Below are 27191 nucleotides of genomic sequence, written 5' to 3' on the forward strand. Positions count from 1 at the left end.
ATATATATATATATATATATATATATATATATACATATCGTAATCACGTGACCAAAGTCACTCGATCACACGACCGAGGTCAGTGATCCCGCCAAAGTCGCGCGGCCAAGGTCAGTGACCCCGCCACGTGACTTTACTTTAGTCACGTTTTTAATTTTCTCCACGTATACGACAAACTGTCAAAATCGTTTTTTTGTCATTTTATTATTTACTCTCTCGATTTTACCGTTTCGATTCTATCTCGACTCGACTCGATCAACCAACTAACTAATCGGCAATGCGGAAAAAATGCAACAATAGATGCAATATATTCGATATCAAAACGCGCACTTCGCGGTACACATGGGTTTTTTTATATAGGTGGATACGTGAAATAATTTCGAAGTATACCCGATCGATTAGAACTGCGAGCTGCTTTTTATACATGCGCATATTAAGCATTAAATGAGAGTTATTCCATAATCGAACGGAAACACATACACATTAGTAAAATATTCTCGCGTATATACATCAATAATGTCGTAAACGCATGTATTACGCGCTGCAACTTTGCTTTATAATATCGCACATAAAAACACACATTGTTCGAACCAATAATTAGCTATAAATTAGCGCTCTTCGCAGGCCTTTTGATGTGCGAACCCGAGCAAATTTTCCGCACACATACAGCCGTCGCGCATTTCAGATAAATTTTGCCAATGATATTGCAATTCCACTGTAATACGCGTTGTAACAGAATATTTGCGTCCAAAAGACTATTTCATCAGGAGAGTGTAGTGATAGTGAAATTTTCCTAATGATAATTATTCTACAATATATTCACGTTCCGTTACGTTTTCACGGAAAATTTCTGACAAACTATCGCGTGGTTTAATGTCAAAAATAAAAAGAAATTAATTTCTTTAATTATTAATATCTTTCAAAATATGTTTAATTTAATTATAAAAAATGTAAAAAATTAAGTAGATCTGTTTTGCAAAGAATCAACTTTTTGCAATATAATTACGATACAAATTGTTGTAAATTGTAAATTGTTATTATATATTTTAATTGAAATCAAATCTACATCTTATTGGCGAAGTTTGGTCTGACGCAGCGCCATCGATATATGAAGAAATACAGAATTGAAATTTAATATCTGTGACGAGAAAGAGAGATTTCATCGACTTGTACGGAGAAGCGTGTTGCCGCGTAAAACGCAGCAAATCGTAGTCGTTGAGAGTGCAATCAGACATGTTCGTTTCGCAGGGCGGACGAAGAGACCCGAGGGGGAGCCCGTTGTGCCACAGAAAGGGATGGAAAGACAGATGACGGGGATAAAACTGCGTTCCGGCTGTGATATCACGTCGCTCGCATTTAAGAGAGTTGAGGGCACGCCCGTTTGCATTCGCGACGAGTATCTCGCTCGGTTAAGCGCCCTCGCCAAGTGGTATACTCTCGTTAGCCGATGCGTCTGACGCTAAGTGCGTGACTACGTTTTATAATCCAGCAACGTGTATAATTGAGATCCGCGATTTGTTTTCTTTCGTTGCGATCGCGCAATATCGCCTTTATTAATTGATTGTGAAATTACACACGTCGGAACTTGCGTAGATGTTACGAATTGTGGATTATTTTTAAGTAGATAATATGTGTACTAAATATTTTATTTTGTCGCAATGCTTGTATATTTATTCTTGCATTTGTGGATGCTAACTGTGTATATTATTATAGTTGTGTTAATTCTAATTATTCAAGGTAGCTTATTCTCTGTCTCTTCATTATCTTGTAATTACATATCTTGAATATATATGTGTGCTAATAACATTACCGCTAATTAATATACACTCTTTATACAAGGGTCATAAAGTTGATGCTCTAGAATATAACAAACACATTATCTATTATTATTTTTACATTCATACATTATTATTTTTAATATTATCGGTCTCCGGAGTAGACTGAGCTACGAAAATTATTATGCTTTCTCTTGCATATAAAATACTTTCTGTTTGTAACATAGTGATTTCCCTGTAGCACTAATTTTAAGTCGTAGACAAATAAAAAAGGTATATGGATGTCTTAAAAAACCAAAAGTAAAAGTTATAAGTTTCCTTAAGAAAAATATATATCTTTCAAATTCATTAACACACATGTCAAAATTTCAGAATATAAGAACAAATATTAAGATTGCAAAGCCGGAGTTTTTATTCTTATTTTTATCAACCTAAAAACATAAAAAATAGTCGGTGACACTAAGCAACAATTTTATACTTTGTATGATAAATAACACACGTAAAATATACGGAAACCTCGATTTGTGCAAACGTCAGGAAAACGCAACAATTTTTTCCAAGTACGGCGCGACTATAAATCCTAATTCTTTTATCGCATATCATAGATTATCTCGGAAACGCGTACACAGCTTGTGGCACGACGCGACGGCTTTTAGTAGGTCACTGTATCATTTTATTTGCGAAAGAGCGTTTGCAGTAAACGCAGCTCGTTTGGGCAAAATGTCGAAACTTTAAGAGAATTTAAAGCCCCGCACATATTCCCTTTTCCGTTTCTCGCGAGAAAATGATCCGTGTGGACGAGGAATGGTTTTGGAAAGCCCGTTTTCCCGACGCTTATGTGACGACGACGACGACGACGCAGCTACATTTCTCGACAGAATACACTGCGCAATTGTATATGCTGTTAAAACTGAAACACCGCTGCTGCTCGGATGAAACCGCAGTTTTTTCAACTATATGTCGGTTTCTTTCTTTTCTCACTTGGAGATCACATTTTCCATTTCTGACTTGTGCCGAATATGAGCCGCGTTCGTTAGTAATTCGTTCTGAATTCAAAGCAGAAAGAACCTTTGCGGAGAAATAATTCTCTTGTATATTATAATTTAAAAACAAATATCTCCTAAAAGTTTTGCGCTTCCAATTGTCATTAATAGTTTATAAATTCATTTCATATTTTAAAATTGTTTTAAAAAAAATACTGTCGAAATAAACAGTTCTTAATACACCATCGTAAAAAAAGCTGAACGCATTTTAGTGACAACACATTAATATAAATTCACCGAATGAAATAGACTAGTATTCTCGCTGTCCATTGAGATTTGCGTGGCGCAACTTGCACTCACAACGACGGATTCGCCACGTTATGCAAAACGCGACAGTTTCCATGTAACTCGATAATGTCACAGCGCGAAAAGAAATTCGTGCAAGAAACACTATTTACGATGATGTGCAGCTGCAATCATGCTGTCGGAGAAATCTGTTTACCGCCATCGCCAGTGGTTCCACCCGGAGTCGACACACACACACTCTCTCTCTTTTTCTCTCTCACTCTCTCGAGACTCACAGAGAGGACAGCTCTGTAGGTACAAAATCCAATAATGGCAGCACGACCGTTCGGCATACGCTCTTTTCCAAAAGCCCGTTTTCCACTCGTCGTAATCGCATATTCGCTTTTGCGGAAAAAACGCTTAAAGAGAGAGAGAGAGAGAGAGAGAGAGAGAGCTGTTATTTTAAAATCTTTAAAAAAAAAAATTACATATAATACATAAACAAACTTGAAATAAAAATATACAGATAATAAGAGAACAAAAGAATCTTTGTCACTTATCACTACGTCATCAAACGTGACGGCAAAATAAATAACGTTGAATATGTTGAAACGCTTGAAAAGAACCCGAAAGTATTTTTCGCGATAGAAAACGGCGGTGCTTTCGAGCTTGAACGGTGATCCGGATTTTATGGGGTTGCTCAATAAAGACGATATTTACGAGGATCGAATTGGCTGTCGAGCGAAGTAACGTATAACGGACGAAACGTGAGGCCGATTTGCGGCTTAACGAAATCCTTGCTACGTCGTCGTAGTCTACTCGCATTCGAGGTTTTCGCGTATACGCCACGACGACGTGGTGAAACGGTAACCCAACAAGATATACAAGCAATGAGATCGGAAACGCGAAAATCGAAAAGTTGAGCGTAACCATTGCGTCTCGGGTCCGTAAAGCTTCTTTTTCGCTCGCGCGAAAAGGTTTACGTTCGCATATAAGAAACCACCAACACTGAATGTAAATCTAGTAAATGACAGATATATGATAAATATTTTGATTTGAAATATAAACAATGATTATTTCGTACGCTCGCAATATATGAATAAAATTTAACTAGATACAATACTACCGATATTTGCGTATGTATTAATGCAAGAAGCTAACTCGCTTGAAATGTCAGAAATATTTGACGGCCTGGCGAATTTAATTAACTGCTAAATTATTTTCACACGAAATATCGATTATTAATGCGTTTTTTGCGGAACAACATTTGCCAAATATTAAAACGGACTAATATCACGGACGCCACTTGACACAGCAATATCAATAAAAGCTTGGACAATGCTTCTGCGGTAATAACCGAACATAGTTACCGCAAATTATCGTTTTATTTCGCAATTTGATGCGCGATCGTAACGTGACGCAAATAATTCATGACATTAACCTCGCCACAACGTTATTTTGTGACTGACGCGCGCTGCGTTCTTCCGGCAAGAAAAACGCAAAACGACGTGTGTGTAATGTAACGTTGTGCACGCAAATCGTCTTGTACGTCTTTCCGCGAAAAACGTAACGAGATAATTCCACATATACACAGAATGCTGAAGTATTTTTACTTCTTTGAATGGCGATTATTTTCGAAAAAAGGCCTAATGTCGTATACAATTGGCGAGATCCGCGTGTTTGCAACGTGTTACAGCGAGTTCTTTGAGCGATTAAGGCCGCTCCCAGATATCTATAGCGCCATAAAAAGTCGTGTTCGAAGCTGAGCGAACGAGCGCTCCGGGAACCATCGTTCATAAATATCAATGCGGCTTACCTGTACAGAGGCTCGCCGCTGTCCTCTTTGAACCAGAGCACCATGGAGACGGCGTCATTCGAGTCGGGCTGTATGTTACACGGCAGTATCGTCCTCTGACCCGCCACCCCAACAACCGACTCCATAGGTACTGAAACACATATCGCTCGTTCAAAAAAATGTCTATTCCTGGAAAAACGACGAAAAATGAGAACCGAGTAGAAATTGTCAGATAACAAAGAGTTATGGATTTTTTAGGCGACTAATAACAATCTCCAAGATCCTTCTCGAGAAAATGACGATATCAGGACATGCTCTCGATATAGCGGTGAAACGATATAAGATCCTCGTAACTTGATATCTCACCGGGCTTCATCAACATGTATGATTTCCAGAAATTATTCAAATCTCATACGATTTCTTTTGATTATTTAACATTAAAAGAGATAAAGCTTGTAATTTCTTCGTTTTGTGTAAACTTTATACAATGTTATTCCTAAGATTACGTCGCCAAAATATGTTGTTTATATACTCAACTATGGAAAAATAAAATCTTGAAATTCAAGAACGATCTATTCCTGTAGGTGTACTATATTTTCGTTTTTCTTTGTTTGAATTTCATTTGCGCTTGCGATTGCAGTAACCATAGCGATATCGAGCTATGTTGTGTGTGTGTGTGTGTGTGTCACTTAGTTTTAACGTTAGTGCTTTCGCGGAAATGCGATGTATTATATTTTTATTATCTTTATACGACCACTATTACATTCTAACACGGCAATCTAAATGTGTGTGGCGCGTATCGTGCGCGATACGAGTCTCCAAAGAGCAAAACCATATCGGTGTTATTATGAAATCACAATGTTTCTCGGTTTCAAAAGAGAGTCGGCGATAAAGTCAAATCAAACATAAAAACAATCGTTTGTCTTCGAGTAGCTTCTTCAAACGCGTTTCACGACACTTTCTGTACCACCGTTTATAATGCAAATTATTATTTTTCTTTGTGAAAACTCGTGAACAGTTTCTGTTCTTCGATTTTGCTCCCAGAAAGATTCGTGGCGTTTTTTTATTCTCGTCGATCGCAATAACGCGTGATCGCGTGAGCAAATCTTGCTCACATTGCGATACGCAAAAATTGCGCTGATTGATGGCGATATTTTTGTATACCTAATTATATCACGGTGTTGAGCACTCACTGTTATTACAAGAGATAACAAACTCTCGAAATAATTATTATACTATTACTTTGTATTATTCTTGATATAATGTAGCGTAAATGTTTATTATGTCTGTGACGTTTCTGGGACTAAAATTCTAGTTACGCTTTGAATAACAACGAGCGGAAAGGAGAAATGAACCGTGTTACTATTCTGATTACGCTGTAACTTGTACGTTGCTCGCAAATGCGGAAACATACTCTCGTGTTGCGACAACGAGCGCGATTTCCGAAATTTGCAAGCGGCGGCGTTGCGCGTTTTATTTTCCCGCAACCCTCGCGAAATGAAGATTCTTCTACGCGGCGTAGAAATGCCCGAACGACATAGCCAGGATGAGTTTCCTCACCCGGAATTTCGCTTTAAGACGACGTCGTGGCGGCGCGACGCTCATCGAGTACGAAAGGACAGTCCCCGCGTGCATGCATTTTCGCGCGGAAACACGTATTGCATTTACGTCGGCGTTACAACGACTTTATGCAAGTACGTGCGCGCGCTCCTTCACCAAGCGAGAGAAATTCGCGACAGAAGACTCGCTGATCCCGGAATGAGGCTGCAGTAAATATATACGCTTGTGTGATACCAGTTGAAACTGTTTCCAATTGACCATTTCCTGGATGATATTATATTTGAGACATTTTTGTTCTCTTCTATTGAATTTTTCGTGGAAAAGAGAAACGTAGCGAAAAAACTAAAGAAATTGTATGCAGCTTTTGAAAGTATATATTAAAAAGAACATTTATACAAAACACACACGCATAATTAAAAAACAAATACAAATCTATTACAAGCAACAATTTATATCGTGAATTGGTTGCAAAAGAATCATAAAATGACTAATAGCCTCCGAAAGATTAAATTTAAACTAAAGTCACACAATTTCGAATGTGATTTCAAGCGGCAAGCACTATATGACAATAGACACAAATATAGCGTTCTCGCATATATATATCACATATGTAGAAACCGAGTGTCTCAATACTTTATGATACGATTTTCTGCTTCGGAAGGATTTATAGTTCGCGGGCGCGGATATCACGCGAGACGAAATATCGCCGTCTGTCGAATAAAAGCGGCGCAGCAACAGTTGCGTCTGAAAGGTTGCGAGATTTTTACGCTCCGGTGTATAACAAGCTATCGATGTACAAATTACACGATATATTACGATGCGCTAACTCTTAGCGGGCCCAGATTTGAATGATATTCTTCGAGGATATTATTTTGACGGAACTGCAGCGTGACGGATCTTCGACGGACAAAAGAAACCGCATGAGACTTGACGAAGCGCGAACGACGAGAGAAGTTTGCAAATTGCATGCGAAATTCTCCTCTTGGACGATAAAACCGACTTGGATTACGTTCTAAGATGCGGTCGAATTTACAAGATTTGCTTTCGCAGCGACACTCGGAGACGAAACGTGTTTCCGAGTGCTGTGTACGTGCGCCTGTCGTGAATGCTTGACGAGAATTGTCCTTACAAGATGCCATCTGCATGTAAAGAGTGTCGGAAGAGCAATGCATTTTCTCTACTATATTTCTATTTACAATATTATTTTTAATTATCAGTTATAAAGTTTTATTTGAAAACATCGTAAGGGACTCCTGTAACAGTCATTTTGTCATCGTTTATATCAATACAGTTACGAGTTTCCAAGAACACTTGCTCTGTGTACATTAAATAAATAAATAATACCAACAATAAAACAGATGATAATTATTGTTTACGAGTTGTTTTCTATTTAATATCACCGGCTTTACACGGCACAGTGTGTATATGCATGATTCAAAATTAATTACGCTCGCAAACTTCCTTACTTAATAACGGGAAAGGAGTTATGTCTCATTTTAACGCGTTAACTGGCCGCCGGGCTCGTCGAGCGTATGTGTTAAGCCGCGATTTAAATTAAATTTCTCGTAGAACAATGATGTCCTACATGCACGCTGTCGAGCGGAAGTGCCGGCCCCAAGCTCTGCCGGTGACACTTCCGTTGACTGGTGTAATTAACAAAACCGGAAAACCACGAGGACCTCGGCTATTCGCCGCGACTGTTGTTTGAGATCATCTGCCGCCGAGACTTTCTGACGGATTTCTTATTGCGCAATTATCTCTTTCTGTCAGATGCGCGCGCTGCCACCCACTTTTGTGGAAAAGCGTAAAAACAGCAGCTCTCGGCGAATATCACTTATAATTTTTTAATTTATCTTGCGAACTCGTAAAGAACAGAAGACTATTTTTTGAGCGTTTTTCTGCGATAATAATGCGCGTTTGAGCATAATGCAACAAACAATACTAATGTTACGACGTTTAACGTCAATTAGAAGAACAAGTGAAACAATATTGAGTAGGTTCGGTATTGATATCTCGGTTTTCGCACTGTAGTATTTACTATAAGAGGAATCCTTCGCAATGATCAATTAAATAATCATATTTTACAGCGTTTTCGAACTTGCTGAAGTCTGGCCATGACACTCTCGCAGCGCAGAAAGAAAAAAGAGAGAGAAATGGTACAGAGGCAATTAAAATGCGGCTGCGCACAAAGGGACCTACCGAAATTTGCACCCCCGCGCACTCCACTTTTGTAGACATTTCTCAGCCGGTAATTGCCGTCCGGTCCGCGCGCACGAGAATAACGGGCGGAAGGAATGGACCGCATGAAATATCCTTTCCATACCTTATACTCGCAGCACAGCGAAACAAAGAGAAAAAAAGAAACAAAGAGAAAGAGAAAGAGAGAAAAAGAGAGAGAGAGAGAGAGAGAGAGAGAGAGAGAGAGAAAAGGCATCTAAAAAGGAGAAGAAATAAAGAGAGGACGTAACAATGCGATGGGACGTGGACAAAAAGGGAAATTGTGCCGCAGTTATCTTAATTACTTGACTTTTTGGATGTCAATCTAGAGCTTCCGAGTTGATTACGTATATTATAGACGATTGTTCTAAAAGTCGTTTTATCCGAAAAAGTTCCGCTAAACTATCTCAATTTTGAGGAATTTCATCAAGGTAATTTATTCGATATATTTTTGTGTTTCTAAATTAAAATTTTTGTCCAGCAATCGTGCAAAGTATTCAATTTCAAATATCAAAAACTACCTCTTTCGTGTAGAGCATTCATAACTGTCGCCAAAAATTGGTGGAATCGAGAAGCTCTCATAATTCTTTCGATGTAAGAACCGTGCGCTGATTGTGTGTGCCTCAGGGGGTCTCGGAATATCATTTTTCAAATAGGTCGATAACAGCATGACGGCAGCGAACAGCAAACTTGCATGTGTGAGTCGGAATCGATGATTCGGCATTATTCGAGCGGGGGAAACGACGCGTTCGCAACTTTCGTCGACACCGGCACGGGCAAAGGACGCAATGGTCCCTGCACAATCCTGCAGAAACCGGCCTTTAGGTGAGTTTCATTCTGCAGCGCGGTGAAGAGGAAAGGACAGAGAACGCCGAAGCGCGTCTGAAAGGAGCGCGCAGGGCAAAAGTTTCGAGAATGAGGTGCTCTCGCAAAAAAAGGGAAAAGGATGGACGCAAAATGCTGAATCGAAGCCCGTTACCGCGACAAAGGACCCGAAACTTTCGACATGGCGAATCCGCGGCAAAGGAAATTCCCGTAGCTTCATGTTGCGAGAGCTTGTTGTCGCACTGCGCCGTGTAGCTTCGATGAACAGCAATACTACGAAAGCTTTCGTCGAAAATTCGCCGGAGAATGAATATTTCGCTAAGACGGCTTTGCAAAGAGTTCTCACGCGGATTATATCGCTCGTCTGCGTATCATGAGTCTTTGTGCGACTATAAAATAAAAGAAGATTTATTTGCATCTCGAGACAAATCCGCTGTCTCGAAAAGTCTCTCTTTCTAAGAATTGAAAGAATATCTACTAGAGACAACGTCATGCGACTGGCAATAATGCGATAGCGCAATAGTTATTCTAAAACATATTTAACACACTATTGGAATTATTAACATATAAATTAAATAACAAAAAATATATATTGAATTTATTAAATTGATTCAAAGAAGCTATAAAGCGCTGAAAGGATGATTCTGTTTTCCCGGGGCATCTTGTTTACTGTGCACATTTATACGAACGCGTTGCGACGTTTAATCACGTTAAAAGGAATAACATTTCAGAGAGTCTTTGCGCGCAAACGCGTTTTATGCAAATGTCGGTTGAAAGTTTCTCCATTGCGCCGCGTTATAAAGATTTATAAAAGTCGCCGCGATCGAATCTCATTTCCAGTCGCTGATTTATGAAAAACGGCGAGACGATACTCGCTTTTCTTTCTCTTCGTTCGCCCGCCTCTCGCTTTTCTCTCCTCTTACGCGCTCTTTCTAAATTTCCTCCCTCGTCGCGGTCTTCCGTTCTAACGGTGACCGCGAAAGGAAAAGGAGCGTATACTCGAGAGATTGGTTATAAAGAGCAAACAGAAAGGAATCGATGTAATTGAGGTGGAGTCGAGCATTTTTTTGCTCTCCGCGCGCGCGTCTCGTTCTCTCGCGTTCTCCGTCCCGTGGGACTCGAGCTCTCCACGAGAGAAATTGTATCCGAGAAAATGGCAAAGATCACGTCAGAGACTACATTATTCAGCACCGCGGCTCGGCAAATCTATATATACACGGCCGCCCTTTCATCCACGGTAACGTAAATCCTTTCCTCTTTCGTTCCGTCTCTCTCTTTTTCTCCATTTCTCTTTCTTTCTTCAATTTTCTTTCTTCGCTTTAATTTTTCGAATTACCGAGCTGTGTTTGTACAATACTCCCGGCGAGCGTAGTCTCTGGGTTGTATGAAAGAGTTCGTTCGCTATATCGCCGCCCCACTCTCTCTCTCTCTCTCTCTCTCTCGCAACTCCATTCCGCTTGCGAAACGCGCAAACCGCTTCTATTGAGCCATTTATCATCGACCTCTGCCTGCTTTATTAAGCGCGACTGATTGATGTCCTTATTACCGGGACCGAAACCTCGTGCCCCGAAAAATTACCCCATTTCAACGGCTGTCCCTGCGCCGACGGTGGCATTCTCTCGAGTCGCTTTTCCGGGACGCAGAGTCCGTCTCCGGACGCGCGGAGTCCATAGTCTGCGTGAGAAATCCGGAAATCATAAATCACCGAGCACGGCGAATTGTTGACGGAGTATATTTTCAAAAAGAACTCTCCTTCGCGCGCAGGCTCCGTCATTGTCAGTTGTATAATTAATTGATCCATCGCGCGATAAGGAAAGAGAGAGAGAGGGAGAGAGAAGAGCGGGAGCAACAAACAACCGCGAGATTCTCGATCATTTTATTCAAAGCTTCGATGCAAAGAACAGAGTGGAAAAACCAGCTAAACTCGGCAATATTAATGGTCTTTCAAATATCTCCTATTCTCATATATTACAATAAAAAGTATAATCGTCGCGGTAAACTTGACACGTCTCGAATTATAATCTAATCAACTTTGAAATTAGTGATTACATATTTTTCAAATCTTTTCTCAGAGAAAGATAAAAGAGAGTATAATCTTTTAAATTTTAGTATCAGAGAAAAAGAGATCCGCTAAACGTCTTTCTGTAGGCATAGATATCTCTATTTAACATAAAAAGCGAGAGTTCTTTTGAATTTAACTTTTCCTTCTCTCGGCTCTTCAATCATCTTCGTCGTGTTACGAGCGAAAACGCCGCCGTCGCTGTCTCCCCTTAATGGAATAATAATGCGGCATTACGGCAATCGTCGAGACGTGGAACCGCGCGACCAGAGGGATTCTTTTACCATCCGCTGAGTGCAATTCCTCGAATACTTGTTTACTCTTCCATTTGCTCTTCTGTTTCTTCGATAAAGCGACGCCGCGCACCGGCGCGGCGCCGGCCACACCGCGATTCTCGGAGAAACGCTCGCCTTCCGGGCGTTTTCCGGCGTTCGCGGCAATTAACATCGCGCTTTACGACGTTCCAATATCTTTTCTGTAGCGCCGGCCGGTTTATCCGTGAGTGCTCGGAAATGGCGTCGTCGTCGTCGTTGTCGTCGTCGTCGTCCTGGGAAATATATATCGTGGTAAGCGAGGGGCTTTACTCGGGAAAGCGATTTTTCACGCGGTCGATCGAGCAGGCTGCATCGGCGTAAAATATTGTACATATAGCTATAATGGAGATCAAGTTCGAAAAGCGCTCTTCCTGTTCCTGTCCTGCGTTATGTTCTGTTTATTTTATCTACTCCCAGCATCTACTTTTCTCTATCCTTCACGCCGCTTTTAAGTCTTAATAACTTCAGCGATCTTAAGTGCGACACTATCGCGTTGCTTATCTTGTTGCATATTTTATTCTTGGTATTTTGCGCTGTCCCAATAAAAAATTAATCAAATTTGCCAATCAATATCTGAAGCAAGTGATTTATAAATGAAAGATTATTTGTGTGTCACTTATCGCAAGTTTCAAAGCTCGGAATCTTTGCGACTAATTGAGCTCGTTTAGATCTGATTCTTAAATATATTCTCTCAATTCAAATCTATATATCCTTAATATCTATAGTTTTTCCATCTATCAATCAATCTCAGAAACAAATAACGATTGACGAATAAAATTTAGTGCGGTCATAGGACTTGACTAATTTATTTAAAATACCGAAAATTCGAAATTTACGAATCGAAAGATATTCGTCGAATGAAATCGGTTTCGCCTTTTCATGTCATACGAGATGATGCAGCATTAAATGTGTTCATCGTCGATTGAGAGCTCGCTCAATGCGTTCGGCTAGCGAGCGTATTCGCGTAAATACGTGTGTGCATATAATCTGTACGTACATTTGGAGACTCATTCGAATAATCGAAATTTGCCGAAATATCTGCCAACGCCATGAAAGCGTCGCATAAAATACACAATATTGTATTTGCGCGTGAAATATAGCGCGAGAGCGCAGAAAATATTAAAGATTTTGAATTTTACGAGGAATAACATGTTTTATTTCTTCGTAAAAAAATCGTATATAAACATAGATGCATTTCGCAATAAACGATGGACGCGCACAAGAGATTAAGGAATCCTTTATATAACGATAAAGTAAAAATGCTTATATTCATGTAAAAAAAAAGTCAAGTGTTTTTCTTGCGCGAAATTATCCGTGCGCGGCGATATAGAAGTAATGCGTCTGGAAACTAATTAAAAGCGCCAAGGAACCACGAGAAATCGCTGTTCTCCCGATGTACGTACAAGTTGAAAGAAATACTATCACGATGGCGAGGGAATAAATAGAGCGTGATAGAGCGGAAAGCTCGGTTATCCCACAGGTGCTTATAGATGAATATAGTGGCGAGTACAATGGTTTTCATATTAAAGAGCTCACGCTTAAAGAGAAACGTGTAAATTTAATTAAAAAAATAATTATACGTTTTCATAAACATATTCGACATAAAAAGTTCTTTGTATTCAATACAGCTTGTCATTTGTAATATTTTTTGTTATATTACAGCTTATATTATATTATATTGTTTGTATTACAAATTAATGTTTGCATTTTTTAATTATTTTTAAAAATGTGCGCGAAAGTATACACTCAATTATTATAAAATTAGCGAAAAAAGAAAACATACATTGTAACTAAATAGAAGAAACCACACTATCACATTTTATCCATATTTTTCTGCCATCATTTAGCTGGCGGACTCTGGCCGGAAAATGAGTTTTGCCGATAAACGAACCGCAACAAAAAGAAACGTCGTAATTAGCAGTCCGACTAATTGCCGCGCTCGTGGAGAGAGCGGGAAACACTGTGCGGGGAATTATTATGCGAAACACTTGAAACACACGCGGCGAAAATAGAAGGAATAAACTCGCCCGACGCGCAATTAGATGGATCCATGAAGTTTTCAAAAACAGACACAGACATATTGTTCGTACAATACTGGGCGTCCCGCGGCGGAAACTCGAATCAGGACACGCGATATAATGTAATAAAAATAATGACATTAATGGTTTATTACTCGCGCGCAATTATTATAGCAGAAAATGTAACCGAGTCGAACCTTTTGGGATTTCTCGCAATACGCGCGCAATTTCCGACCGATGACCATGGGTGAACGTCAAAGTTAGTCGCGATGGAAATTATGAGTACAATTTTGCACGAATTTTCGAAATCGCTTTACACCGTCCCATTTTTTACTGCCGCGCGATACGCGAAAGAGCCCCGGTAATCCGGCTATTGGCAACAAGCGTAACAATAATAATGAAGTCGAGGATATTGCCGGCGGCTATGATCATTACCAATACCGAAGTATTCACCTATCAACAACATCGCGATTCATCAGCGTAGTTCGCACCCAAACAATTAATTGTGCAGAAAGCGTGTTAATAATAATCTGAACAGTAACGTACTCGATTACGGTTAGGTTTATGCGAATATATATAAACCCAAAAATGCGCGATTAGTTTTTTTACATTCGCTGTTAATATTCCAAAAATATTCAATATAGCTTTTTTCCAATGATTCTCAGAGTATGCATTATATCGCGGATTTCAAAACACACGAGAATTTCATTTGCACGTAGGTACCTCTCATACATGTGGGTGTGTATTTATACATATATAATAGTAATGCATTATATATCTTGTATTTGTCGGATCGATATTTGCTACGTGAGATATGCAGATTGACTACCGCGACAAAGTCATGTCACGCTATCTGCTTTTAGGTTCCGTGCGTGCTTACAATCCATACACCAATAGTGCTCATTATTTATGCGAGTGTTGCGAATATCTTTGTGAACTTTTCTTACTTTTGCTGTTTTCAGTTTTCTCACATTTTTACAATTGTAATATCTTACTATTTTTATTACAATTCAAATGTTCTCTTTTTATCGCGATTTCATATAAAAAATTTAAAAAACATTAATTGTGAAAAAATAGATAAAAGATATAAATTCGAGACAGAATAGAAACAGAATAGATGAAATATTTTTTATATACAAATGGAACGTTTATACATATATACATAGTGTGACGTTAAAAGCCACCAATTACACAAAATATATTTTATGTTCCATTTTGTGCAGAGTAGAAAATAGGATAGCGCATAAATAGTTAATTGTGCATTGCGTGCGCACGTGCACTTACCGGTCGTGGTCGCAGATTCTAATCTCGACACGCGACAAATCTATCACCCGTATTAATCGTCATTGCGGAGGCAATATTACGAGCATGTCCCTAGATATCTTAATGGTCATATACACCACTCGCGGATCTAACGATATATTCACCGACGCATTTCTGCACAACTCAGTCGAAGATTATATAACAATGGTCAGAATGCGTATCGGGTGTCCTTATCGCGCTCGTCATTCATCTCACTCAACGATTTAACTCTTATATATATATATATATATATATTTACACATATTGCGCACGTTAATAATCAGAGCCGTGGGATATGAATAATTTGTAATCGTAAATATACTGCACAATCGCACTCTATTATCGCAATTTACAACGGTTTGATTTGTACATATTGATATATATTCATCGCGAATATTTATTAAGAATAAAGTAAATAACAAATATAAATTATAATTTCTCAATATTCTAAATCACAGTTTGTTTCAAGTAATATTATACTTGTATTGCCTTTACTGTGAAGAAGGTAAAAAATTTCGATGAGAAGACCCTATTAAATATGTTCTCGTAACTCGCAGCCTCATAATTTATGGACATTATCGCGACATTAATTCCGGCTACAATCTCTCTTTTTTTATTCTTGCGGCACGACGCGTTCGTTCGCGAAAATGCGTCATGCGCGCGCGCATATCTCGAGATATATACAGAAAGTTTACTCGAGATAATCGCGATCTCTCATGGCGCCGAGTATACCGTTAAAGCTTCAGGTGCAATTATCTTTCTACAGATTTTCTGAAAAGGGTTGAGCTGACTCGGCCGGGATTGTCCAGAACGGTTCTGATACTGAAGAGTAAAAGAGATAGAAAGAGAAGAAGAGAAAAGTAGAACGAAGGGAATATTAATAAAAATACCTCGAGGCCCGTGCCTCCGATTAATTAAAACTTCGGACGCCTTGAGGCGATCCATCGGTCGACTTATACTACTTCGCCTCGCCGGGAGATATACGCGCAGCAAAGTTTCCTCTCGCAAAGAAGCGAAGAGGCGGCGCCGATCACCTTTGAGACGGATTACGAAGAACTGCGGTCCGAGTTCCGGTAGAAATTCTCTTTATCAGCGCTGTTCGGTGTCGGACGGTGCGGCGTCTCACGAAAAGGTAATTATCGGGAAATATTTGGCGCGAGTAATTCGAATGCGTCCGTGCGAGTAATTTAAATCCGATTTCTCCTCCGAGGAAGATTTAACTCGCGCGGAGCTTAATTACTTAAATTCCTGTTCCTTACATTTGGAATAATGCGAAGAAGACTGCGCGATTAAAATGGCTATGGCTGCACGTATTGAATTAATTATAAAAAAAAAAAGATGAAGTAAGATGTTGGTTACACATATATAGCCTTATTTTTCGAAAAATTACCAAACTTTGTTTTGCAATAATTTTTCATAGATTATTTTTGAACCATTGCGGAATATAGGATTGACTGAAATGCGTTTTATTTGCAAAATCTTGTGCCAATGGTCCAGTCGAGAAAAGTAACGGAAATGAGAGAGGAACAGAAATGAATCGTGACACGGCTAACGAGCAGGACGTATCAATTAAAAACCGGTTGACGTTGGAGACCAGCAGTCAGTTTGGAAAACACAGAGTACAAAGTACGACGATAGAAAACCAGCTCGCGGGGAATATTCGGTTTGTGCATCCGCGGCCAGAACTCAATTAATTACGAGTTAGCTCCGGTTATCCTTTGACAACGAGTGCGTCATCGCGTTCCGCGTCCATCCCGTGACCTTTCTGTCTAACTCTCTTTTTATTTCGTCTTCCTTCTCACTTTTGTTTGATTCGTCGCTTTGCCGCGGATTACGGACTCGTAATTCATAAACCGCAGTGCGAAAGTCGCCGATTCGACCGGAACTATACTGGAAGCGCTGAATCGCGTTGCGGCCTGACCACAGTTTCACTGTATTTCCGAGTGCGGCAAAGAACAGAATTGCAAAGAGAATATCACACAGAAGAGAGAAAGGACTTAATCACTCTAAATCCGAGAATGACAACGGAGCTCTTACGTGTAAAAAACGTAAAACTACTGCTTTTCGTCAAACGCGCGATTTCTTCGACCGATTACAGCAGATTCTCTCTCTTTCTTTGTTTCTGAATTGAAAGAAATGTTTTTTTTCTACGTAGTTAATTAAATACTTGAACATTTTTTCATAAATTCTTTCGTTTCAGAGCGCGAAATATCTCAATATTGAATTTCCTGTATATACTTTTCGTTTGTAGCTAGGTGATGATTATAACGTGTATAGTAATTAATTCCCGTCATGCTAAGTCCATCACGTTCGAGTTTTGAGCTCTGAATATTTGCCTCGACACTGGAAGCGATTCCCGGAGAGTTCACCCCCAGCTGCGTCTGGCATTCAGCTAATAGTCGAGTTGCATTAGATTGCCGACATGCTACGAACTCTACGAAACTCAATCATGATATAGCAAAATTTGTTAAATGAGTCTCGTGTTTTCGGAAGTTTATCGCCATAACTGAATCGCTTATTTTGGGACGTGCGCGCCTCTCAAAAGGCACTAATTTTACAATAGTAATCTATACTAAAACTATACTGTAACTGCTTTTTTATATAATGTAACAAAAATATTAATAAAGTAATAACAATTAGCATTATTCACACACACACACACCGATAAAAATAATTGTTATTTAAGGTTTAGATTGATAAATATTTTTACTGATTCAATATGTTGATTGTGTACAAAGATAAATAAAACAACATATATAAAAATACAAAAAAATTGAGATGCTGCACTAATTGCAAAATAAAACTGTAAAATAAATAAAGGGAAAGCCTTTTGAAAATTAATAACGACGTAATTAAGCCAAAATTTAACGCGAAAGAGAAGTAAATTAGGCAGCGCAAACAATGTCACGAAAATCTTCTCTCTTTACGCTTTCAACATCTTTTAACGTTGTAAAATTATTAATAAGCTTAGTTTAAGATTGTGATATATATTTTTCGTTGCAATGTTCACAAACATTGCAACGAAAATCGAAAACCGAATCGTAGGTCAGGCCGGGATAAGAGAAATCGTCTTGTTTGTAGGTCCAATAGGTCGTGCCATCGCGACGCGGTCCCTTTGCTCATCTGCGGCTGGTTAACAAGCTTAGTTTAAACACTCGTTAGAGAGGCGCCTGATTGTCGTTTCGAACAACCTGGGTGCTGGGGGTATAAGACACGAACTCGTATGTGTGTGCAGTGAAAGCCGCTTATGACGAAAACGAGCGGCAAGTGTGTGCCCTGCAACACTGCGCGAATCTCATTAGACGCCACCCCGGCTAAAACTAAGGCTGATAATATCATGCGGAGACACGCGTAACATCGTTTAGTACGAAGCCGTCCTACCACCGCGTCAATTTAGCAAAGAGAGAGGAGAGAGTTTCCTCTATGCGTATGTGCATGTGTGCACGAGTTTGCAACAGGGAATTCGCGGGATTCACAAGAATTTAAATAAATTATCGTGGTTGGCAAACTCGACCGCTAATGCGGCTTTTCGCGGTGAGAGTTAGTTTACGCGGTGCTTTAAGGTCCGCAACTTTTTCTCCCGACGTCATGCCGGCGACGCTCGACTCCGACGTCGTCCTTGCAGTTCGGAGAGCAGTTTAACACGCGGATTAAATTAGAACATCGTGATTAACTCGCTTATACGAGAGAAATTTTGTTCGGAACCTAACGAACACGGCGAAAAAGTAAAGAGAGAAAAAGTCTTTTTTATTTAATCTTGCGCTCAACATAATGATACAGGAAACTGAAATTTTTTCTCACTTAATCTCTTTCTGCTTTATTTTTTTCCTTTTGTCTACGCTTTTATACCCACAGACTGTTTTATTTTCAAAATGTTTCGAGTCTCCACCGCGTAATATAAAAAATTTATGGTTCATATGGTCCAAACGGTATTACACCAACCTATGGCGTGAAAAATGACAAAAGTCTTCTTGCTTTTTCTTTACTCACCTAGGTATCTATAATGTAAAAATATATATTCTGTTATGAGAGAAAAAAAAAGAGAGAGAGAGAGAGAGAGAGAGAGAGAGAGAGAGAGAAATAAAATTTGAGTGTTGTAAGAAAATGTTAGAGTCGATCCACGCAGAACGAAAAATTTAATTTATCATGGAGCGATAAAGCCTCGCGCGCATAACTTTTTTCACGGCAAAGCTCTTGGGCATCAATGTTAAATTGGCTATAATCTACCGGATTAAATTGGAACGGACTTTTTGCTTGTAACTGTATGCAGAGACTCAGCAGGTGTATTGACAGCGTAGGAGGAGAGGGTCGGAGCGCCTTTTTACGCGGTTGATTCCAGCCGTTCAAGTAGAAAAGTTTAATCTCTTACGTAAATATACCCGGCGAGCGAAACGCGCGCGGAATCGCTGACGAAGTTGCAAGCTCGACGACTGTTATCGGTAAGTTATATTCCGCTTTGCTTTCACAGAAATTTCAATTAATGAAATTTGCATCAATTACTTCGCTTTTCTTCACGCACATATAATCCCTCTACGTCGCACATCTATTTAAAAAATAAAATGAAGTTTGCAAAAACAATTTACATTATGAATTTTACTGAAAAATCCACTTTGATAAAATCGATTGTGACATGAAATATTATTCAAAAATACTTGAATTGTTTTCTCTTACGATACTTAATTCAATAATTAATAAGAATTTCGGATATATATCTGATGTTTGCGCTTGTACGACAAGCACAAAGCAACGGTCGAGCTAAGCATCATTTAATATCACTATATACACGGTAATTAGTTGTTCCTGCTATTGATAACATACGAGCTACGCTCCAACAACGAAATTAGCAACATCATTAACAAAGTGCATCCGTGTATCGTTTGCCCCATTATACTAACGAATTTACAGCCAGTGCATTTTTTCACGGCTTCTTTCCCGCTCGATTTACTCTCCATGCAAAAGTAAAAAGTTCAATTCCGTGCGCGCCTGTGAATGCGCCGGAGATGGGGATTGATTGTGCTCACGCGCAACTGCTGACGAAGTTGCGAGGGTTTCCGAAATGACCACCGAGAGTACGACGACGATCCCGATACCTTTCCTGTGTTCTCCCTGACGTGCCAAAACTTTACGGAACAACACAGATATACTCAGGCAAGAAAGAAACTCGAATGGCTAAACGGGATCGATCGACTAAGGGGGTTCGTTGGGGAAATTGCTGCCATTAATCCCGGCGCCTTTAATTAGGGAAGAGCGTGACAAACGTCGGAAATTTTTATCTAAATCGAGCTCCGTTCATCCACGACGTGGGCTCCATAGGGACAATTTTTTCGCCGTATTTCACTGCCAGACTTTTCGCACAAGAGCCCTTCTCGCGCCCGCCACGAAGCGACCACTTAAAGGGCCATGCATTTATAGCAAGCTCCTGTCGCTTCGACCTAAATTGCGCGCCACATAGATGAGGATCCAGCTCTTTTGTCGTTCTTGTGTGCGTTCTCTCTCTCTCTTTTGCCTTTTGCTTTTAATTTGCGAGATTTTTCCGACGTCGAGTATACACCCAGATAAATTGGAGAACTCGAAATATATGTACCATATTAAACTCGCGCAACACATAGAATGTTTGTTATAACACAAAACAGAAATGTATACGTCGCACGACAGATTAATGTTCGCGAGTCCTCTTGAAAAAAAATTTGCAATATACTTCGAACCAGTTTATCTCCTGGTTGTATTTTTGTCAGGAAATATCATCCGTGTCATTTTTGAAGATTTTTTATTTGGCATATTTGGATAGTGGATTTTTTGCCCGGCATACATTTTAAATAGGCAAAGTTACAAGCGCAAAAATATTAAATACTTTTTGATATTCCTATATGTTATATCTGTGCACTTTGCTACGCCGATACTGCGCGCGAAATAAAAGGAAATTTAAAAATAAAATCATATTCAATATATACATATATATATATGTATATGTGTGTGTGTATTCTGAAAGCTTAGGAAATAAAGTAGCATAAGCCGATGCAAAATAAAAAAATAAATATTAAAATAAATCAATACTAAAAAGACAAAAAACTTTAGAATAAAAAAATGAGAAAATTGTATAATTTACTACTTCTTATATATTTTTAAAATAATATGTGCAACAATATTATTTCAAAAACGCAGAGAAACCTCAAGTTTCTAATTCTAGACAAAAGACTGTATAGCTATTATCTTTTTCACAAAAGCGTCCTTTATCAAGTTTAGCTCTTTTGTGTCATCGCTATGACAGAAACTTCTTTCAGAAACCGCTTTTTATGAGATACTGATGAAGCAAAATTTTATTAAAAACGATGATAATCGTTAAGACCCGCGCTACTAGCTGTCGGAACATCGTAATATAATAGTTATGCATGTTTCTTTCAATACATTATACTTAAAATGTTCCACATTTCTCATAAATATAGATATATATATAGCTCAGAATAGAATATAAAAAAATTATTTATATACACCAACAACATGCACAGAAACAAAGCGTAGTTCTTCGACAGAGTCTATTCAGAGAGATCTGCATAAAAGATGGTCTATTCAAAGAGATCTGCATAAAACTCGCTCGCTCGCTCGCTCGTTAATAAGTGTGAATGTGCTTCTTTGGCTTTTCACAAAAACTGGTTTATCAATACATATTGATCTCTTAATTACCGCAATAACATAAGAAAAATTGCGATAAAGAATATTCCGACTTTTAAGTGAATTTTTATACGAAGTTGATAAACTCTCTTCTTCTCCCTCTCCTTCTCCCTATCTCTCTCTCTCTCTCTCTCTCTCTCTCTCTCTCTTTGTCTCTCTGTCTTTCTCTCTATGAGATCTTGCAGAATACGGGACGCTGTCGGTGCATCCCGTCCCCAGGGGACTTAAGTCCCCTTCCGACAACCCCGTGTCCTTTTGTTCCGTAAAGAGCGGAACCCAATAACCGTGAAAGGAGATTAAGCTTAACAAAGTGTCCTCGAGTTTACCAAAGCAACGAGTTAAGCGGAATCTCCAACTCGTTGTCGAGGCTACCCAAGACGGGACTTTGGCAAACTCGCGAACTCGTTAACGAGCGAGAGAGGCCCGTTGACCGCGGCGACCTCGATTTGCGAACTGAACAACGCATGACGCATTTTTGCGACGGCAAGCGTCGAACACTTATAACCTTTCTCCTCTCTTTCTTTCTTTCGTACGGACTTTTAAATACCTCAAATGCATCAAACACTGCGTGGTTGAGATTCAACTGATATTATAGAATCCGTCTTCTCGTTTCGTGTTTTAAAGAAAATTGCTAAAGATAAAAGTAAAAGTATTTAAAGACTAAATCAATATATCGTAAATTTTTTTAATTATTAATATTTTGATAATCTCTCATAATTTTTACTTGCGCGATACAAAGCTTGACATAAATTAATAAATCTTGTTTAGAAATCTCGTTGGTTCCCAAAATAACTACAGGGAATTAGCAGTTCTCTCCGAGATCACTACAAAGTGTCCTAAAGGGGATAACGAACTTCCGCCCGCGATAAGCTATCATTCGAAAACTTTTTAACGAGAGCCTGGCACTTCAGCGCGTTGCGGTTTTGACCCGAAAAATTGCCGAGCTCGTTGGACAGAGAATCTATGTACGTGTGTGTGAGCGCACATCGTCTCGTCAATGAGATTACCGTTAACCTGTAACTTCGGCCGCGTGAAGTAGCCTGGAGTTGTTTCGCCCCGAAACTCGTCTCTTGTGTTGGCGAGGGTAACTTCTCCTGTGGGTCCAGTCGTTCAACGAGATTACCGTTAACCTTGTAGTTAACCTGCGAGCTAAACCGATTTGAGTCAAAATGTTCTTTTCGTTGCAATAACTGCAATATCGATACTTTGACTCACATTCGATATCGTCATTACTCTGTGCTTTCTACAAACTATTTAACGCAATATATATTTATATATTCTTTTTTCTGTGACTTGAGAAACGGTGGCAATAAAAATCCGAATTGAAGTAATTAAATAATTATAAATTTCTTTTAAATGTATAATTTTATATAATTGTTTTGTAGCTTTTTTAACGAGAATAGATGTAGATGATTTGAATTCTTTTTTTTCAACTATAAATGTAAATTTTCATTATTGTGGTATTCGTAACACCACACTAAACTGAATAATAAACATGTTTTTTTCTCATAACTTTTTTTGTATAAATTTTCTTTCTTCGGCACCGTAGAGGGAAAGGCGTTGTATGTGCGACATCAAGCTAAAATGCGAATCGATTCTCCCATCGTTACTGACCTACACAACGATGACATTGTACAAACAGAAAGCACGTAATGCCCGTAGAAGAGCAAACACTTTCTCAAGAATGTACAAAATGCGCCAAATTCGCTAACAAGTTTGTATATGTGCGAGATAACATCAAAAATAAATAAGAACATAAAACGCAAAAGATCGGATTCGAATTTAGTTCAGCCATAATATCCAGCGCAAATAAAATTTTGTAATTTTTTAAATGTAAAACATATCTAATTTAAAAAAAATTAGATATATATTAAAATTATTTACACAAATATCAATAATTTTCCGAGTTAAATAATTGTGAAACTTCATATGCGAGAGGCAATTATGCAAATTTTGATCTCATAAAATATATCGAAATGCGTTAACGCGCAAAATTAATTCCTAGAAAAAGATTGCATGATTTTTTTTTGGCCGCGACATTTGCGTCACACGCGTTGATAAACTCTTTCCAACGAGGCTGATAGTTTTACCACACGCACAAAGAAGATTTTCTTCTTGACGGTGTAGGTATACTCGAACAAGAAAGCGCACTGCGCGCGCGTCACATATGCCGTTGCGCGAAAACACGTACGCAACTGTTATGTTTCGCACGTGTGCATCTGTGTCATGAAAATCTTTTACCGCGCATCGTCTCAAAAGACAGAAGCTCGCGCGAGCTCTCGCGCGGTTTGAGCACGTACATATATAGGAAGAAAGCGAGCGTGAGAAGAAGGGGAGATGGAGAAGGACGTGAGGGAGCTCCAATTTCCATATTATAATTAATTTCTCACTTAGCCGGCGGGTCGCATTAATTATATGTCCCCGGCCAACGCTCGGGCTATTCATACATATCTAATTAGTTTGGCCTCGTGCGAGGCTCTTATAAAGTGCGCAGAGCTTTTCCCGTATTCTCCACAGAACGACCAGTCGACATGCGACACCCTATAATTCGTCGGTATTATTTCGGCGAATTATTTCACAATTACTAAGAAATTCTGAGACTCTCTCAAAATAAAGAAATTTAATAATAATAATAATAAATAGATATACATTTAAACAAAAAGAAGTTAGATAATTTAAATTCTGTTGCTTTAAATAATTATTTGCAAGTGAGAAAGAAAGACTCTCTTCAAGATAATATTTGTAGTAAGTAAACGATCAAAATAAGAAGTACTGTGTATCTTCAATGAAAACTTCACGACGTCAACGAAAAAATGGAAATGCATAACAAATGAAATGGTTATACGAAGGTAAAGGCTTCTGATAATATCAATAAAAGATACATCCGTAAAAATGTGTACGATTTGAAATTGCATATCTCTTAGCGAGCGCGCGACATAAAACACGAAATAAAGGAGAAGTGTCGACGCAATCGTAAAACTTGGCAACTTTCGACGTCGATTCTCACCGCGGGATGGGCGCGCAAACCGATAATTGCGATCACGATATGTTTCGAGGAACTTTGTCGTTCAAGTTAAGACGCGGATCGCGGCTCTATAGCGCTCTCTTCTATCCTTCTTTGCGCGTCGTATCTTCTTTTTACCGACTTCGAGAACGTTAATCTTGATATTCTCCTCGAGCAAACGGCGCGCGCGAATAAATTCGGGAAAAAGTTCCACGCGCGGCGGCAATTTGCACGAGTAGTTTGCTCTCTCCGCCATCGCACCCAGCCGATTTGCACAACACAAGCGGTAAAAGGGGAGCGCATCCTCGATCCCGGATACGTTCCCGCAGCCATTTTAACAAATTGTTTCTCACAGCGCACTCTGTGACCTGAGCGAGTACATACATATGTATAGTACAATACATACATATATATACATATATATGTATAAAAGTGCGAGGGAACGCATTACGTTCGCGCGCGCTGCATCGGATAAAGCGAACGCATTCGCTTTCTCGTTCAGCGATGTTTGCGCGTTTTCTCCGCGATCAGCTCGTCGCGCGATTTTATTATCCGATCGATTCCATCATTCGCTCGAACACCGTTGCGTTTCTGTTTTCAACCACTTTTTTTCATCACATGTAGGCCGAGAATTGCAGATCGGGACTAGTTGACCGACTCGTATTTGTTAATATCCATTCTGGTGTCACTCATTCGGTTAGAATAACACAAAACTCGGTTAAACTACTAAGATGCACGTATCTTTAATAATAATTGGTTTGCGAGAACTCGTCAAGCAGCGATTTATCGTCTCAAAGTACTTAAATGTTCTTACTGCAATATATTCGCGTTATGAGTTTATAAAGAACGATTAATCTGTCCTTTTCGTCTCACGAAGAGGCGCGATATTTTCTTACGTGTACTTACTTGGAGGCTTGGGTTCGTCGCTGTTCGCATCGTCGTCGAAGAGAGTAGTTCCTTTTGACTGTGCACTAGCGAGCGTCGATATCTCGATGCACGTTACCACTATCAATATCCGCAACATACTGACAAACGTCTCTTCTGGCGATTTCAAACCATCCTAATTCCGTTCGCTCGTGCAATTTTCAGACGACACTCTGTCAACAAATAATCGATCTTTATTAACAAAATAAAAAATAGGACAAAATAAACGAGATTTTATACGATGAAACTATATCAATTCTTTTATCTCCGATAATTAGAGATGGACAAAGTTAAGAATGAATGTTATTTTACAAAATGACACATGGTTACAAGGAAAAACCAAACCATTTTACACGTATTTTGTTTCAAAACTCATATTGATTTGTACTTATAAGAAAAATATAACGTATCGTATTATTTTCTTCTATAGTTTCAAGAAAAGTAGATGTCATAATGTTGAAAGCTGCCAACATGAAATTTCACGTTTCTGACAGACGATGTTTTATTCGAATCGTTTTCAGTGGAATTTCATAGCTCGATACTATCGACACGTGTAGCTGGCAGTTGGCTAGCAACAGCCCCGGCCACGTTTGATAACGCGTGACGCGTTTATTGTTAATTTCGCCGCCGCGTTTGGCGCGTGCTACGCGCGGTATCGGATTAATAGCGATCGACGGTTTATCAGCGTAGATTGATACAAAGCCAGGCATGATTGATCATCTCAAACAATGTGGCACGCGTCAAAAGTGCTGTGGAGTTTTTGTTCTTCTCGGATATTTTTCATCAATAAAAGTTTCACCGAAAAAATGTTCTTCGACAAGGTTGCAACATTGTTGCGCGCAAGGAAATACAATTAAATAACACCGGACTTTCTTTGCGGTTTCTTGTTCAGCTATCATTCATAAAATCATTAACTTAATTACTTAAATAAATTAAAACTAAAATAAAATTTTTCAAAAAATCTAAATATTTAAACGAGCCAAGATTCATAAAATTCACATGCGTGTCAAAATTGTGTACAATATTCGTCAAGTTTAATCTTTCTCTCGATATCGTTTTTGCGACGAATTTAGATATTGAAATAGCTTAAAAAAAAAAAAAAAAAAAATCGAAAGAGTTTGTTTATCCGCAAAACAAAAACTCAGTCATGCGTTTCGAAGCCGGTTCGGTTCTATATATTTGTGCAACATATCAAACTTTTGTAAAATTTTTCGGAATTGCTTTCTCTTTTTCGAATTGTTTTCGACGATAGTTCACCGAAGAAGCTTACACACGTTCCGTTCTTCCGCCGTTCTGTTTGAATCGGCAGAAAAATACGTCGTCGCGAAAAGGCGGAACAATGAACGTGGTATTTTCGTGGGATTTTGCGGCGGCACGAGCCGAATATGCATCGATCGCGTGATATCGGCCGATTAGAACGGAAAATTGTCCGAATCTCGCGATGCATTTTTCTTCCGCGAT

The 27191-nt window shown here is 39.1% G+C and overlaps 1 protein-coding gene across 7 annotated transcripts in view; it reads right to left on the minus strand.

Moving 5' to 3' along the window:
- The window catches only part of LOC109858466 (nephrin-like), a 174383-nt gene that overhangs the window by 133925 nt on the left and 13267 nt on the right, over positions 1–27191 (minus strand). For 5 of the 7 annotated variants that reach the window (XM_020435761.1, XM_020435771.1, XM_020435751.1 and 2 more), the window contains 2 exons: positions 25713–25903; positions 4860–4989 (listed from right to left, as the gene is read on the minus strand). In XM_020435761.1, coding sequence (XP_020291350.1) covers positions 4860–4989; positions 25713–25830 — 248 coding nt within the window. In that variant the 5' untranslated portion in view covers positions 25831–25903. Of the gene's footprint in view, positions 1–4859; positions 4990–5204; positions 5264–5375; positions 5419–25712; positions 25904–27191 lie in introns of those variants that run through there. The other 2 variants (XM_020435791.1, XM_020435781.1) reach the window with 2 other exon arrangements.

This window comes from Pseudomyrmex gracilis, unplaced genomic scaffold (assembly GCF_002006095.1).
Source record: "Pseudomyrmex gracilis isolate BER0280 unplaced genomic scaffold, ASM200609v1 scaffold_6, whole genome shotgun sequence".
NCBI classification, from domain to species: domain Eukaryota; kingdom Metazoa; phylum Arthropoda; class Insecta; order Hymenoptera; family Formicidae; genus Pseudomyrmex; species Pseudomyrmex gracilis.